The sequence below is a fragment of the Lolium perenne genome, chromosome 4 (genome assembly GCF_019359855.2).
Source record: "Lolium perenne isolate Kyuss_39 chromosome 4, Kyuss_2.0, whole genome shotgun sequence".
Taxonomy (NCBI): domain Eukaryota; kingdom Viridiplantae; phylum Streptophyta; class Magnoliopsida; order Poales; family Poaceae; genus Lolium; species Lolium perenne.
Genome location: NC_067247.2, coordinates 85,958,288 through 85,975,334, shown reverse-complemented (window position 1 = coordinate 85,975,334; position 17,047 = coordinate 85,958,288). Strand labels below are relative to the sequence as shown.

The 17,047-nt window shown below is 49.0% G+C and overlaps 2 protein-coding genes across 2 annotated transcripts; one reads left to right on the top strand and one right to left on the bottom strand.

Moving 5' to 3' along the window:
* Positions 1-275: 275 nt before the first annotated feature.
* On the bottom strand, positions 276-4,867 carry LOC139839015 (uncharacterized). Its single transcript, XM_071829058.1, has 2 exons — positions 3,505-4,867; positions 276-1,531 (listed from the first exon to the last, which is right to left on the bottom strand). The coding sequence occupies exons 1-2, from the start codon at positions 4,865-4,867 to the stop codon at positions 276-278; spliced, it is 2,619 nt and encodes an 872-aa protein (XP_071685159.1).
* A 361-nt stretch (positions 4,868-5,228) lies between these two features.
* Positions 5,229-13,275, top strand: LOC127293190 (BTB/POZ and MATH domain-containing protein 2-like). Its single transcript, XM_071818686.1, has 2 exons — positions 5,229-5,446; positions 11,996-13,275. Exons 1-2 carry the CDS (start codon positions 5,364-5,366, stop codon positions 13,065-13,067), a joined length of 1,155 nt encoding a protein of 384 aa, XP_071674787.1. The 5' UTR covers positions 5,229-5,363; the 3' UTR covers positions 13,068-13,275.
* The last annotated feature ends 3,772 nt before the right edge of the window (positions 13,276-17,047 follow it).

The window sequence follows — 17,047 nt, the reverse complement described above, 5'->3', positions numbered from 1 at the left end:
TACACCTTCCAGGGTGTATTCTCGAAAAAAATATTAGCTGATTTTTATATACCCCACTGTTGTGATTGAAAACGTATAAGAGAAAAGATTGGTAGGGTAGGATCGCTGGCCTCTCCAGGGCTGCGTCCGTGTCTTTATATATCACAGAGGTAGATACAACGTACAGCACAAGTATTTGTCTAACAACTAACCAACATCTATCTCTATCTATCTCTACAGATATACATGAGTACAACCAGAATATTGTTACAATCACAACATACGCATGTAGTTTATCATCCTCCCTCAATCTCAACTGGGGCTGAAAGGTTGAGATTGCGCCTGCAAGACTCGAAGGCTGGTAATGCAAGTGGTTTTGTGAATATGTCTGCCACTTGATCCTTTGAAGAGATAAACTTGATCTGAAGTTGTTTCTTTGCCACTCGCTCTCGGACAAAGTGGAAATCAACTTCAATATGCTTGGTGCGAGCATGGAACACTGGATTGGCTGACAGGTATGTAGCTCCAATGTTGTCACACCATAGAATAGGTATACGACTCTGAGATACACCCAATTCCTTGAGAAGAGACTGAACCCAAATAATCTCAGCTGTTGCATTGGCCACTGACTTGTATTCGGACTCTGTACTAGAACGTGACACAGTGGCTTGCTTGCGGGCATTCCAGGCGATCAAGTTGCCTCCATAGAAGATAGCATATCCCCCCGTTGATCGCCGGTCATCAATATTTCCAGCCCAGTCAGCATCTGAGAATGCTGAAAGAAGAGTAGCAGAGGTACGATGAATAGTCAGGCCATGACAGACAGTAAGCTTGACAAACCGAAGTATGCGCTTCACAGCAGTCCAATGAGTATCACGAGGAGCCTGAAGGTACTGATACACCTTATTCACCGCAAAGGAAATATCAGGACGAGTAAGAGTGAGGTACTGAAGTCCTCCAACAATACTGCGATATCGAGTGGCATCATCAGGTGAAAGAGGGGTACCATCATGAGCGGAGAGCTTATCCGTAGTGATCATGGGGGTAGTGGCCGGCGCACACTTAAGCAAGCCGGCACGCTGTAGTAACTCCATAGCATATTTCTTCTGGGAAAGAACAAGACCACCAGTGGCTGCATGATGTACTTCAATGCCAAGAAAGTAATTAAGAGACCCCAAATCCTTGACAGCAAACTGAGCACTCATATTATGAAACAGACGAGACGTGGCTGAAGGACAGGAACTGATCACAATAATGTCATCAACATACACCAGAAGAAACATAGTGAGAGCAGATCTGCAGAAGATGAACAAGGAAGTGTCTGCAGTGGAAGGGCGAAAGCCAAGAGCACCAAGAACAGAACTGAGGCGAGCATGCCATGCTCGGGGAGCCTGCTTAAGACCATAAAGTGCTTTTCGAAGATAACACAAGTGTCGTGGATGGGTGGAGTCCTCAAAACCTGGAGGCTGCCTCATGAACACCTCTTCCTCAAGCACACCATTCAGAAAGGCATTCTGTATATCGAGTTGTCGCAAGTGCCAACCACGAGAAACTGCAAGAGCCAAAAGCAGTCGAATAGTAGTAGGCTTGACAACCGGGCTGAAAGTATCTTCATAGTCTTGTCCATAACGCTGACGAAACCCCTTTGCGACCAGTCTAGCTTTGTGGCGCTCAATCGAACCATCAGAGTTGTATTTTACTTTAAAAACCCACTTAGAGTCTATCACATTTATACCTGGTCGAGGAGGGACAAGCTGCCAAGTGCCATTGCGGAGCAGTGCAGAGTACTCCGCTTCCATGGCTACACGCCAATGAGGAGTAGCAAGGGCGTCACGTAGACCGGCAGGTTCGGATGAGGCACGGTGGCGTGCATGAGCCATGCAGGCTGCTGTCCAGGCGACCGTACCATTGGTACGTCGCTTTGCTTGACGGATCCCGTGCTGAAGCCGAGTCACCATCCGCGTGGGCTCAGCTGGTGGAGCAACGGGAGAAATCGACGCCGTGGGCGACGAAAAATCCAGGCGACGAGGTTGAATGGGCCCCGACTGGGCGGAGGAGGGTTCCACGGCCTGAGGCGAGGAACGGGCCGGGGACGCCACGGGAGAGGCCTCCACACCAGGAGGCGTTGCAGAAGAGGCCGGGTTCGGGCCCAGAGCACCCGACGTACCCGGTCCAGCATGGCGAGGCTCGCTCGACGAGGCGTGGCCATGCGGATCGACGTACTCCGCAGGATCAACTGCGACAACAATTCCAGACGAGCTCCTCTGCCGATTCCTGCACCATGGTTAGGCAAAAGCAATGGTGTATGTGCAGCATCATCAAACTGGCCACTATGGGGAATGGAGTGAGGTGTAGGTTCAGAGATGGTCGTGGGAAGTTGAGAGAACGGGAATACTCCTTCATCGAACACGACATCACGTGATATGTAAACTCTATTTGTAGGAACATGAAGGCACTTATATCCTTTGTGAAGGGAACTGTAGCCAAGGAACACACATTTTTTGGATCGAAACTCAAGTTTTCTATTGTTGTAGGGTCGCAAATGAGGCCAACAGGCACACCCAAAGACACGGAAAAACGTGTAATCCGGGGCTTCACCAAGGAGACGTTCTAAGGGTGTTTGCATATGGATGACTCGACTAGGAAGTCTATTTATGAGGAAACAGGCGGTGGGAAAAGCATCACTCCAAAAGCGAAAAGGGACAGAGGCATGTGCAAGGAGTGTTAAGCCTGTCTCGACAATATGGCGATGTTTGCGTTCAGCGGTACCATTTTGTTGATGTGTATGTGGACAAGAAACTCGATGAGAGATGCCAATGTTACTAAAGAATTGATGGAGTTTGATGTATTCGCCTCCCCAATCAGTTTGTACATGTATAATTTTCCTATTAAGAAGGCGTTCAACATGGCGTTGGAATTGCAGAAAAATATCAAAGACATCATTCTTGCGTTTAAGGAGATATAACCAAGTGAAACGACTGTATCCATCAATAAAGCTCACATAATATGAATGACCACTAACAGAAGTTTGAGCAGGACCCCAAACATCGGAGTAAATAATTTCCAAAGGTGCGGAAGCTACATGAGTGGAAAGAGAAAAAGGTAATTGGTGGCTCTTGCCTTGTTGGCAAGCGTCACATATTACATTATTATGCAAGGTGGACGAAGGAAGTTCTCGATGATGCAAAATGTGTTGAACTATTTGTGTAGCTGGATGGCCTAGATGACAATGCCACTTGTCACGTGACACCTTTATTCCGATGAAGACTTGTTTGGTGGGAGACTCATCAAGGCGATAGAGACCACCGTAACACCGACCGCTAAGGAGTATGGCCCTCGTGTCCCGATCCTTAACAAAGAAAAAATTTGGGTGAAATTCAAAGAATACTCTGTTATCGATGGCAAAGCGACGAACTGATAAAAGGCTACGGGTAACTGAAGGGACATGAAGAACACCTTTAAGATGTAATGAATGAGATGAAGGAGTAGGAAGTGTGGAATGGCCAATGTGATGAATTTGCATACCATTACCATTTGCAGCGTGAACTTGGTCGGTGCCGCGGTAATTCTCCTTCACCGTGAGCTTGTCGAGTTCATTGGTGAGGTGGTCGGTGGCGCCCGTGTCCATGTACCATCCAGCATCGACCGGGTAGGAGGTGGTCTGGCCGTGGGCATGGCCATCGTGATCACCATGCGTAGTGGCAGCAGCGACTTGACGATCCATGTATCGTCCATCATTGTCGACGCCGAGATACTCCTTCTTGAAGCGTTTGAAGCAGCGAGAAGCAATGTGACCGACCTTGTCACAAATCTGACAGATCGGTCGATTGCCGTTGACGCCACCTCCAGTGTGGCCGGCATTGGCCACGTCGCGGTCACCACCACGCGGTGTAGGAGGGCGGGCGGAGCTGCCGCCCTGGTTGTTGTTGCCGGGGTAGCCACCAGTAGGTGGTTTGTTGGTGTAGACCTGCCTGGACTGGTTCCGTGGATCACCACCACGGTAGTCACCGCCACCACCGGCGCGGTAGTTGGGCTTGCCGCCGCCGCCACGGTTGCCATAGGTGGAGGCATTGGCGGAGTAGTTGCCCGCACCACCATGGAGAGAGGCTTTGCGAGCCTCAATGCGCTGCTCGGTGCTGAGCAGCTGGGCGAAGAGATCGCGGATCGGTATCGGCGTCGTCCGCGCACCGACGCGATCAACCAGGGCGTCGTAGTCATCGTCGAGGCCAGCAAGAAGATAGGAGATGAACTCCTCCTGTCGAAGAGGTTGCCCAATGGAGGTTAAGGTATCAGACATATTTTTCACCTTATTGAAGTACGTAGTTGCAGACGAGTCGAGCTTCTTGACTTCCGAAAGCTGGCGACGAAGCTGCATGTATCTGGAGGATGACACCGACGCAAAGCTGGACGCGAGGGTGGTCCAGGCGTCGTGCGCGGTGGAGCAGAAGAGCACCATGCCCTGCACCGACTCGGTGGAGGTGGACATGATGGCGGACAAGATCGCCGCGTCCTGCTGGTGCCATGCCGTAAAGGCAGGGTTGTAGAGCTGCTTCGCCGCGGTAGCGTCGTCGGCGGCCTTGGGGTTGTCGATGACGTCCGACGGGCACGGGAAGCTTCCGTCGATGAAGCCATGAAGAAGATGGCTGCGCAGGATGTTGACGACCTGCGCGCGCCAGTACAGGTATGACTCCGGGCTGCAGCGTACGGTGACGAGCGGCGCGAAGTTGAACGGCGCGGCGGCGGGAGTCGAGGAAGAACCAGCGACGAAGTTCAGTGTTGGGTTGATGAGCTTGGTCTCGCTACCATCGACCTTGGAGGTAACCGAGCTGGAGAACCCGGATGGAGAGGCCATGAAGATCGGATCTTGAGCCGTGGGCTCTGATACCATGAAAACGTATAAGAGAAAAGATTGGTAGGGTAGGATCGCTGGCCTCTCCAGGGCTGCGTCCCTGTCTTTATATATCACAGAGGTAGATACAACGTACAGCACAAGTATTTTGTCTAACAACTAACCAACATCTATCTCTATCTATCTCTACAGATATACATGAGTACAACCAGAATATTGTTACAATCACAACATACGCATGTAGTTTATCAGTGATTTGTATGCCCCCTCTTAGCTGATTTGTAGTACTACTGTATTAAAACAAATGTTGATGGGATTTTCTTGGGAGAGCACAGAAGTTATGCTAATACAAACAGGAATGACATGAATCTCCTACACCAACTCTCTACGCAGGCCGCACAGACCAGCGAGTGGAGCGTCGTCTCAAGCAGCGGGAGGTGACCCGGTTTGCCCCCAGCCTCAGCTCACCCATCTCAGCTCCAGAATTTGGAATGTGAGTGGTGACAGGACTTTGGGTCGAATCACAGCTTTCGTCATGTCATCATTCGCCGGTCTCTCCGTTGTCACCAACGGAAAGCACTGCACCACGACGGCCATCGATGCCGGCATGGACAGTGTGTTGAAATATTGGGCCCACTTTTAGTGGCCCAAATTAGATTTCAGTTTTTCCTATAAATCTCAAAGCCCACATAGTGGCAGCCTTGTGAGTTTGAGCCCAAGTTGGTGGCAGCTCACTAGGGAGTGGCAAGAGGTGGGAAGTTTAGTCCCACATGGAAAGTTGGGAGGAAGTTAGACCACCTTATAAGGTGGGTTGTTCCACCACTAGTAAGTGAGTGAGAATAGGAGTGCTACACGCGCGCTCCTCCTCCTCCTCGCTCGCTCGTCTCGTCTCGACTCGACTCGACTCGACACGTCACGACGCGCGCCGCGCTCGTGGTGAGTGGATTGAGCCTCGAGCCGAGACTTTCCTGGTCGCTCCCGGATCGTGGGCTATCTGTAACCGACTCGAAACGTTCGTGCGACGTGGGCGTGGCCCACGTTGCCTAGGGTTTCCCGAGCCTATATAATCTCCTGCCCGGCTACCGCAGAAACACATCCAATACACGAGTTAGGGTTTCCACCTCTCTCTGCTTGCGCCGCCATCGTAGCCTACTCCATCCCGCGAGCCGACGTGCATCGGCGAACGGGAGAGCAGGTCTCCGGAACCACTCGTCCTTGCGATCCTGTACGGGAGAGGGCGAATTAGGTTTTTGGGAAGCGCTCTGCGCGACTGCTCAAGCTCTTCATCACGGGTCGCCTTCCGTCCAAGTCGGGCGGTGCTGCCTACCGTCGTCTTCAACGCCATCTTCTTCGACCCGTCGTCCCCGTCGTCAACAACGTTGTCATCAACAACGTTACTGCCGCGACATCGTCTGCTACACCTCCACCGCCACCTCCACCAGATCGGTACGTGCGACATATCTCGATCTGTTTAGCGATGGATGTTGTACTGTTTGCTATGCTACTGTTCATGTTGATCACTACATCTAGTATGTTCGAGTTTCACATGTTAGTAGTTACTGTCGTCATGCTTAATATTCTGGAATTAATTATGGAAATTGTGCCTAATTATCCAACAATCCAAAAACCTAATTGTAGGCAATTTCCTGAGTTAACAATGGCTGGTTTTTCCGATGCACTGAGGCCGGATAAGTTTACCGGTGTGCACTTTAAGAGATGGCAGTATAAGGCCATGCTCTGGCTTACTCATCTGAAAGTGTTCGATGTTACTGATGGTTTACCTGAAGGAACTATATCTGATCAAGATCAGAACAAGTTCAAGGAAAACAATACTCTCTTTGTCGGATGCGTTCTGAGCATTCTTGCTGATCGTCTGTGTGATGTGTACATGCACATAACAGATGGTAAAGAGCTCTGGGAGGCACTGAATGCTAAGTTCGGTGCAACCGATGCAGGCAGTGAACTGTACATCATGGAGAACTTCCATGACATCAGGATGGTTAACAACCGTTCTGTAGTTGAACAAGCTCATGAGATACAGTGCATTGCGAAAGAGCTTGAGCTCCTTAAGTGTGCCTTACCTGACAAGTTTGTGGCTGGATGCATCATCGCTAAGTTGCCCCCTTCATGGAGGAACTTTGCCACAACTCTCAAACACAAGAGACAGGAGATATCAGTTGAAAATCTGATAGCATCTCTTGATGTTGAGGAGAAAGCTCGGGCTAAGGATAATATCGAGAAAGGAGAGGGTCACTAGCGCCAACATGGTGCAGAAGAAACCCTACAGCAAGAACAAAGGGAATAACAAGCCCTCCTTCAATAAGCCTATGAAGACTACAACCTTCAAGAAGAAGAAGATGATAAACAAAGCAGATCTGAGCTGCTTTACATGTGGAGAGACTGGCCACTTTTCTAAGGACTGTCCAGAGAGGGCAGACCGCAAGAAAAAGGCGAGGCAAGTCAACACGGTGACCGCTAGCAATGCTGATGGGTACGGTAATCTCTTTACTGTTCTTTCGGTACTTCAATCTCCATGTTGGTGGATTGATACAGGTGCTAATGTTCATGTGTGTGCTGACATATCCATGTTCACTTCTTACCAGGTCGCCCGGGATTCTTCCGTCTTGATGGGGAATGGGTCACATGCTTCTGTTCGTGGTGTTGGCACGGTAGATCTGAAGTTCACTTCGGGAAGATCGTGCGGTGAGGAACGTGCAGCATGTCCCTACTATGAACAAGAATCTCGTTAGCGGCTCCCTTCTATGCAGAGATGGGTTTAAGGTTGTTTTAGAGTCGAATAAAGTAGTTGTTTCCAAGTTTGGACAATTTATTGGTAAAGGCTATGAGTGCGGAGGCTTGTTCCGCTTTTCGCTTTCTGATTTCAGTAATAAGTCTGTGAACCATATATGTGGCAATGTTAGTGATGATACCAGTGTTTGGCATTCTCGTTTATGTCACATTAATTTTGGTTTAATGTCTCGGCTATCCAGTTTAAGTTTAATTCCGAATTTCACCATTGCCAAAGGTTCTAAGTGCCATAGTTGTGTGCAATCAAAGCAACCTCGGAAGCCTCACAAGGCGGCCGAGGAGAGAAACTTGGCACCTCTAGAACTCATACATTCTGATCTATGCGAGATGAATGGTGTGTTGACAAAAGGTGGAAAGAGATATTTCATGACATTGATTGATGATGCGACTAGATTTTGCTATGTTTATTTGTTGCGAACTAAAGATGAAGCTTTAGACTACTTTAAAATTTATAAGGCTGAAGTTGAAAATCAACTAGAGAGAAAGATCAAGCGTCTTAGGTCGGATCGTGGTGGCGAATATTTTCCTAAAATCTTTGATGAATTCTGTGAGGAACATGGCATTATTCATGAGAGGACGCCTCCCTATTCACCCCAATCAAACGGGGTTGCCGAGAGGAAAAACCGCACGCTGACTGACTTGGTGAATTCCATGTTAGCCATTGCTGGTTTATCAAAGGCATGGTGGGGGGAGGCTTTGCTGACTTCATGTCATGTCCTGAATAGAGTTCCTAACAAGAATAAAGATAAAACCCCTTACGAGGAGTGGGCTGGGAGAAAACCATCACTTTCGTATTTGCGCACATGGGGATGTTTGGCGAAAGTCAATATTCCAATTACTAAGAAGCGCAAACTTGGACCAAAGACAGTGGATTGTATCTTTCTAGGTTATGCACCGCGGAGTGTAGGATATAGATTTTAGTAGTTCAATCCGAGGTACCTGATATGCATGTTGACACTATTATGGAATCTCGTGATGCAACATTTTTTGAGAATATGTTTCCTATGAAAGATATGCATAGCATTGCTAGAATTTCTACTGAGATAATTCCTGAGTCTAGTCCATCTAATGAGTATTTTGAACAATCACATGAGAATGTTACTGAGAAGGATGACAATGAAGCTCCTAAACGGAGCAAGAGACGGAGGATTGAAAAATCCTTTGGTGATGATTTCATTGTGTACCTTGTGGATGATACTCCCACGTCCATTGCAGAGGCATATGCATCTCCAGATGCAGATGACTGGAAAGAAGCCGTCCATAATGAGATGGACTCGATTCTTTCTAATGGAACTTGGGAGCTATCAGAACGACCCCATGGATGCAAGCCTGTAGGCTGCAAATGGGTGTTCAAGAAGAAGCTAAGACCTGATGGTACTATTGAGAAGTACAAAGCGCGGCTTGTAGCTAAAGGCTACACACAGAGAGAAGGCGAAGATTACTTCGACACCTATTCACCTGTCGCTAGACTTACCACCATTCGAGTACTACTATCCATGGCTGCCTCCTATGGTCTTATCGTTCATCAAATGGACGTAAAGACAGCTTTCCTTAATGGAGAGTTGGAAGAGGAAATCTATATGGATCAGCCTGATGGGTTTGTAGTAAAAGGTGAAGAAAGAAAGGTGTGCAAGTTGCTGAAATCTTTATATGGCCTAAAACAAGCACCTAAGCAATGGCATGAGAAGTTTGACAGAACTTTAACTTCTGTAGGCTTTGTTGTCAATGAGGCTGACAAGTGCGTTTACTATCGCCATGGTGGGGGCGAAGGTGTTATACTATGTTTGTATGTGGATGATATTCTGATCTTTGGTACAAACATGAAAGTAATACACGAAGTCAAGTCTTTCTTGTCAAAGAGCTTTGATATGAAAGATCTGGGAGAAGCTGATGTGATTCTGAACATCAAGCTAATTAAGAACGAGAGTGGGATTACTCTAACGCAATCCCATTATGTTGAGAAGATCTTGAGCCGGTTCGGCTATATTGATAGCAAGCCTTCTTCAACACCTTATGATCCCAGTGTGACACTACGCAAGAACCGGAGGATTGCCATAGATCAATTGAGATATTCTCAGATTGTTGGCTCACTCATGTACTTAGCAAGCGCGACTAGACCTGACATCTCTTTTGCTGTTAGCAAGTTGAGTAGGTTCATGTCAAACCCGGGTACTGATCATTGGCATGCACTTGATAGGGTCATGCGCTACCTATGTGGTACAATGAGTTATGGGATTCATTATTCAGGGCACCCAGCTGTGCTTGAAGGATATAGTGATTCGAATTGGATCTCAGATGTAGCTGATCTGTACGCCACAAGTGGGTATGTATTTACCTTTGGAGGTGGCGCAGTATCATGGAGATCTTGCAAGCAAACCATATTGACGAGGTCAACTATGGAAGCAGAACTTACTGCTTTAGACACAACCACTGTTGAATCAGAATGGTTGCGTGAGCTCTTGATGGACTTGCCTGTGGTTGAAAAACCTGTTCCGGCAATCCTTTTGAATTGTGACAATCAAACTGTAATTGTCAAAGTGAACAATTCTAAGGATAACGCGAAGTCATCAAGACACGTCAAGAGACGTTTGAAGTCTGTCAGGAAATTGCGAAACTCCGGAGTAATAACTGTTACATATATTCAAACAGACAAAAACCTGGCAGATCCCTTTACAAAGGGACTATCACGTAATGTGATAGAAAGTGCATCGAGGGAGATGGGTTTGAGACCCGTTGATGTTACGCCATAGTGGTAACCCAACCTTTGTGATCGGAGATCCCGTGAATTAGGATCTGGGAAGAACAAACTAGTGGTTTAATTGAGGAGAGTATTATGTAACCCTCTCTATGTGAAGATGCACAACTCTCAGTTGCTGTAAGGCAGGTTGGCAACAAGCCTTAATGTGTTTATGTTGGCTATTTTAGCAAAGATGCTGTCCTACAGAGCATTCTTGAAATAACACACCTATATGAGTCCGATTGTTAAACGTCGCAATCTATGAGATTTGGGTGATCTCTAGTAAACTCATGAAGAGACCATGAAGTATGACGCATATGCTTCACCCGCGGGGTAGGCTACTGGCAGCCATGTACTGGTCATGACTTTGAGTGAAACCCTGTTCACGCAAAACTTGCAATTCAAGGCTTAGTCCATTGTTCAAGTGTGAGTGGATGTAGCTTAAAGTTCTAGGCGGAAGTTCAACTTAACAGTCTCCGCTGAAACACTGGTATATAAACAAGCAGCGAGTATTGGTAAATCTCTAAATGGGGATTTGAGATCTGGTGGGGGATTGTTGAAATATTGGGCCCACTTTTAGTGGCCCAAATTAGATTTCAGTTTTTCCTATAAATCTCAAAGCCCACATAGTGGCAGCCTTGTGAGTTTGAGCCCAAGTTGGTGGCAGCTCACTAGGGAGTGGCAAGAGGTGGGAAGTTTAGTCCCACATGGAAAGTTGGGAGGAAGTTAGACCACCTTATAAGGTGGGTTGTTCCACCACTAGTAAGTGAGTGAGAATAGGAGTGCTACACGCGCGCTCCTCCTCCTCCTCGCTCGCTCGTCTCGTCTCGACTCGACTCGACTCGACACGTCACGACGCGCGCCGCGCTCGTGGTGAGTGGATTGAGCCTCGAGCCGAGACTTTCCTTACTTTTTGCAGCTCAGGAAAACGAACAGAGTCCTAGACGGACGCGTCGCAGTTAGTCGGTTCGGGTCGCTCCCGGATCGTGGGCTATCTGTAACCGACTCGAAACGTTCGTGCGACGTGGGCGTGGCCCACGTTGCCTAGGGTTTCCCGAGCCTATATAATCTCCTGCCCGGCTACCGCAGAAACACATCCAATACACGAGTTAGGGTTTCCACCTCTCTCTGCTTGCGCCGCCATCGTAGCCTACTCCATCCCGCGAGCCGACGTGCATCGGCGAACGGGAGAGCAGGTCTCCGGAACCACTCGTCCTTGCGATCCTGTACGGGAGAGGGCGAATTAGGTTTTTGGGAAGCGCTCTGCGCGACTGCTCAAGCTCTTCATCACGGGTCGCCTTCCGTCCAAGTCGGGCGGTGCTGCCTACCGTCGTCTTCAACGCCATCTTCTTCGACCCGTCGTCCCCGTCGTCAACAACGTTGTCATCAACAACGTTACTGCCGCGACATCGTCTGCTACACCTCCACCGCCACCTCCACCAGATCGGTACGTGCGACATATCTCGATCTGTTTAGCGATGGATGTTGTACTGTTTGCTATGCTACTGTTCATGTTGATCACTACATCTAGTATGTTCGAGTTTCACATGTTAGTAGTTACTGTCGTCATGCTTAATATTCTGGAATTAATCATGGAAATTGTGCCTAATTATCCAACACAGTGGGTACCACCTGCTTGTGGTCAAAGACTACTTGCGCACCGTACAAGAGGTGCCCAACGGCCAGAGAATCTGGTCTGGGCATTTCATGGTAGGAGGACATAAATGGTGCATCAGCTACTGCCCTAATGGCGAGCAGCCAAGTTGTGCCGACTTCATTTCTCTCGGTCTTTGCCTTGTCGACGACGATGTTGAAGAGCCTGTGAAGGCGAAGTTAGTGTTTAGCTTCGTCGACCAGGTTGAGAAGCAAAAGGCAAAGGAAATTTTTACAATTAAATCATGCAGCTTCTCTGTCAAAGGTTGTTGTTGGGGCCCCTTCAAGTTTATGAAAAGAGATGCCCTTGAACGGTCAGCTCATCTAAAGGCTGATTGTTTCACCATCCGGATTGACATCATGGTCTGCAATGATCTCACCACACAGCAGGATGTCGTTGGCACCCTCTCTGGCATAGGCCAGCATTTCAAAATTCTACTTCAAGATAAGGTGGGTTGTGATGTCACATTTGAGGTCAGTGGTGAGACGTTCCTTGCACACCGTTGTGTGCTTGCAGCCCGATCTAAAGTTTTCAGGGCACAGTTCTTTGGCCCCATGACACAGGGTATCACGTCCAGTGCCATACAGATCAAAGACATGGATGCAAAAGTGTTTGCAGCTATGCTTAGCTTCATCTACTCAGACTCATTTCCTGAGATGGAGGAGAACAAAGCACAAGCTGTCGAAGAACAAGAAGAGGAAGCAGCAAAGCTTGTTACGTGGATGCAGGACTTGTTTGTAGCGTCAGACAGATATGATATCCAGCAGCTCAAGTTCTTATGTGAAAAGAAGTTGTTCAACCTCATAGGTGTGAGCTCCGTGGCCTGCACTCTAGCTCTAGCTGAGCGACACAACTGCCACGGATTGAAGGATGCGTGCTTGACGTTTATCCAAGTCCAATCTCCCAAGTGTTTGGAAAAGGTAATGGAGACTGATGGCTGGGAGCTTATAGTTACGACCTATCCCTCTATTTTGAAGGAGATCATTGCCAAGGTTGCGTCCAATCAGAAGGACAAGAAGAGGAAGTATGAGAGTATGTAATGCAAGACCTGAAGTAATACTACTATGCATATATGGGATAGGATCCTCTAGGTAGATGGTAGTCTGTGTGTCTTGCTTTTGTTTCATCATGTCGTTTGCCTATATGCTGAACCAGAAAGATCCAACATATGGGCAAATGTGAAGGTCTGTAGTTTCAGGTGTAAGCATCAACATTGATCTGTCCAAGTAACCTAGCTAGTCGTTTCTCTGTGCATTGTTTCGTATATTGTTGCTTTGTGCCTTCACCTGTCATGTAGAATGAAGTAAGTATAAATAGGTTATGCTGCTTTGCTGACTGGATGTAATTATGCTAGCAATATCATTTAGTACACATGACTGGCAATAGGTCATGTTCATCTTGAGCCATGTGTTTCTTCCACGCCGGCGGAGCTCGCAGGCAGTGTTTCTTCCACGCCGTCCAACAGCCACTACGGGGTCTCACCGATGCCGGCGTCGTTGAGGTCACGCCACAAGCACGCGCGTCGCCGCTTGGTCACCTCCACGGCTCCATCGTCGTCGTGGGGCCCATCTGACAGTGATACTAGCGCCCAGTTCGCGAGCCAGACCGACGCGTTGAGCCGTCCGTTTTGGGCCGTTTGGGTGGCCGCGACAGCAGCCCGCGTCTGCGTGTCCGTTTGGGTCGCGCATACACCTAACGCGGCGACCCAAAAACTCGTCACGTGGTTTGTCTTCCCTAGGCGGCGCTGCGCCATAGCAGGCCTCGACTGGACAGCAATGGCGGGCGGGAGAACGCGCGGGAAAGTTCCCGCGCACACCAGGGTTCCCGCGCGCGCGAAAAGGCGGCCGGCTATAAAAGACAACGCGCGCGGCCTCGCAGACCTCACCCGCTCCGCCGTCCTCTCCTCCTCTTCCTTCTCCGGCACCCTCTCCTCCTCCATCGCCATGCCGCGCACCATGCAGACCATGTGAGCCAAGCTCTCCCTCGCCGCCCGCGCAAGGTTCCCGCGGACGGAGGAGGAGGAGCGGCAGGACGCGCGGCGGGTCGCCGACGATGAGGCGATCCGCTTCGCGGCCGAGGGGGCGGCGAAGAAGGCAGAGGACGCGGAGCTGGTGGAGGCGGCCGCGGACGGCTGGCACGAGGCCTTCGACGGCTGGTACGAGGTCGCGGAGGAGGGATCGGACCCCGCCGCAGAGGAGGAGGTGGATGCCGTCGTGGCCGTCGATGCGGAGGATTTCCTCCACGACCTCGAGATGGCGAAGCTCAACGTCGCCATCGAGGAGCGTCACGCCGAGCTCACACGCGTGACGAGGGAGCACTGATACGTCTCAAACGTATCTATAATTTCTTATGTTCCATGCTTGTTTTATGACAATACCTACATGTTTTGTTCACACTTTATATCGTTTTGATGCGTTTTCCGGAACTAACCTATTAACGAGATGCCGAAGTGCTAGTTCCTATTTTCTGCTGTTTTTGGTTTCAGAAATCATAGTAAGGAAATATTCTCGGAATTGGACGAAATCAAGGCCCACGATCTTATATTTCCACGAAGCTTCCAGAACACCGGAGAGGCACCAGAGGGGAGGCCCAGGGCCTCCACACAACATGGCGGCGCGGCCAGAGAGGGGGGCGCGCCCCCCTACTGTGTGGGTCCCCCGTGGCCCTTCCGACTCCGACTCTTCGCCTATATAAGCCTCCCTGACCTAAATCTTCGATACGAAAAAGCCACGGTACGAGAAAATTTCCAGAGCCGCCGCCATCGCGAAGCCAAGATCTGGGGGACAGGAGTCTCTGTTCCGGCACGCCGCCGGGACGGGGAAGTGCCCCCGGAAGGCTTCTCCATCGACACCACCGCCATCTTCATCAACGCTGTTGTCTCCCATGAGGAGGGAGTAGTTCTCCATCGAGGCTAAGGGCTGTACCGGTAGTTATGTGGTTAATCTCTCTCCTATGTACTTCAATACAATGATCTCATGAGCTACCTTACATGATTGAGATTCATATGAGTTTTATATCACTATTCATCTATGTGTTACTCTGGTGATGTTATTAAAGTACTCTATTCCTCCTTCATGATGTAATGGTGACAGTGTGTGCATCATGTAGTTCTTGGCGTAGGTTATGATTGTAATCTCTTGTAGATTATGGAGTTAACTATTACTATGATAGTATTGATGCGATCTATTCCTCCTTCATAGTGTGATGGTGACAGTGTGCATGCTATGTTAGTACTTGGTATAATTGCAATGATCTATTATGCACTCTAAGGTTATTTAAATATGAACATCGAATGTTGTGGAGCTTGTTAACTCCGGCATTGAGGTGCTCTTGTAGCCCTACACAATTAATCGTGTTTGTCATCTAACAAGAGAGTGTAGAGTGGTTTTATTATGTGATCAATGTTGAGAGTGTCCACTAGTGAAAGTATGATCCCTAGGCCTTGTTTCCAAGCACTGAAATTCCGTTTATTTACTGTTCTGTTGCATGTTTACTCGCTGCCATATTTTATTCAGATTGCTATTACCACTCATATACATCCATACTACTTGTATTTCACTATCTCTTCGCCGAACTAGTGCACCTATACATCTGACAAGTGTATTAGGTGTGTTGGGGACACAAGAGACTTCTTGTATCGTGATTGCAGGGTTGCTTGAGAGGGATATCTTTGACCTCTTCCTCCCTGAGTACGATAAAACTTGGGTGATCCACTTAAGGGAAACTTGCTGCTGTTCTACAAACCTCTGCTCTTGGAGGCCCAACACTGTCTACAAGAATAGAAGCACACGTAGACATCAAGCACGAGGCCTCCGTTCGGGCCGGTCGCCGCCGTTTAGGCGACCTCATCGGCCGGAAGAATGAGCTCCTCGCTCGGCAAGCAGCCCGCCGCCTCCTCTAGCTGCCCTCGCCCGATCGACGCCCCCAGGAGAATGCTGCAGAGGCGGAGCTCGACCACCAAGAGCGCCTGCGTCGTCAGCAGGAGAACCACGAGGCCCAGGACGCCGGCCGCGTCCGCCTTGAGGCACTAGACGTTGTGGAATGCGCCGCCGCGTGCGAGCTCGCGGTGTGCGGGAAGCGGATCCTGACGCCGCAGGAGAAGGACCGCGCCCGCGCCATAGCTGCGAGGACGGAAAGGAGGAGGGTGGCCGCGGAGGAACGCCACAAAAAGGCCACCGCCGGGCCACCCAGCTGGTAAGCTGGAGTGGAATCCTCACGCGTATAGGCCGCCCGCGTCGACTGAAATCCACAGCGCCGGCGGCGAGTAGTATATTTCATTTTAATAAAAAATGAAAATATGTCACTATGACACGCGGGCGAGGGGAGGACAAGGGGAGGACGCGAGCGGCCAGCGATCAGCGTCCGCGACCACGCAAACACGGTCCAGATTTAGGCCGAATTTAGGTTGTTCTGAACGCCGCGGCCATCCATTTTAGGAATGAATCCGCGCGCTGGGCCACGGTTTTATCCGTTTAAACCAATCGAGACGCGCGAACGCAGGATAGATCACCGAGTTGAAGATGCCCTTAATCCATAATCATACGTGAAATGAATGGGCAGAAGAAGGTCTCGTCCAAGGCTACCTATGGTTCTACGACGCTGCCAGAGTTGGCAGCCGTTAACGCAATGGATGGACAGAACGTCTATTTCAATATATTATTATCTTAAATAAACTTAATAAGCAACTCGTGAGCGCTGCAAGGAGTTGATGGATTTCTTCGGATGAAAATTTATGGTCTTTGATCAGGACTATAAGGCTGGTGCCAATGCATCACTTCACTTTCACCCGCCATGTCAGCTTTTTCCCTCACTCTCATCCTACTCTCACTCCACTCTCACCCCACGGTGCCAGTGCACGGGCTATAGTGTCAGCTCTCACTTCTCTCTCCTTCACATCAGCTTTTCTCTCTCCTCGACATCAACATTCAAAATAATGCAAGAAAATTATTTTATTCAACTAAAATTGTTACCAATTACATTGTAAAAAAAATTACATAAAAATTTGAAAAAATTACATAAT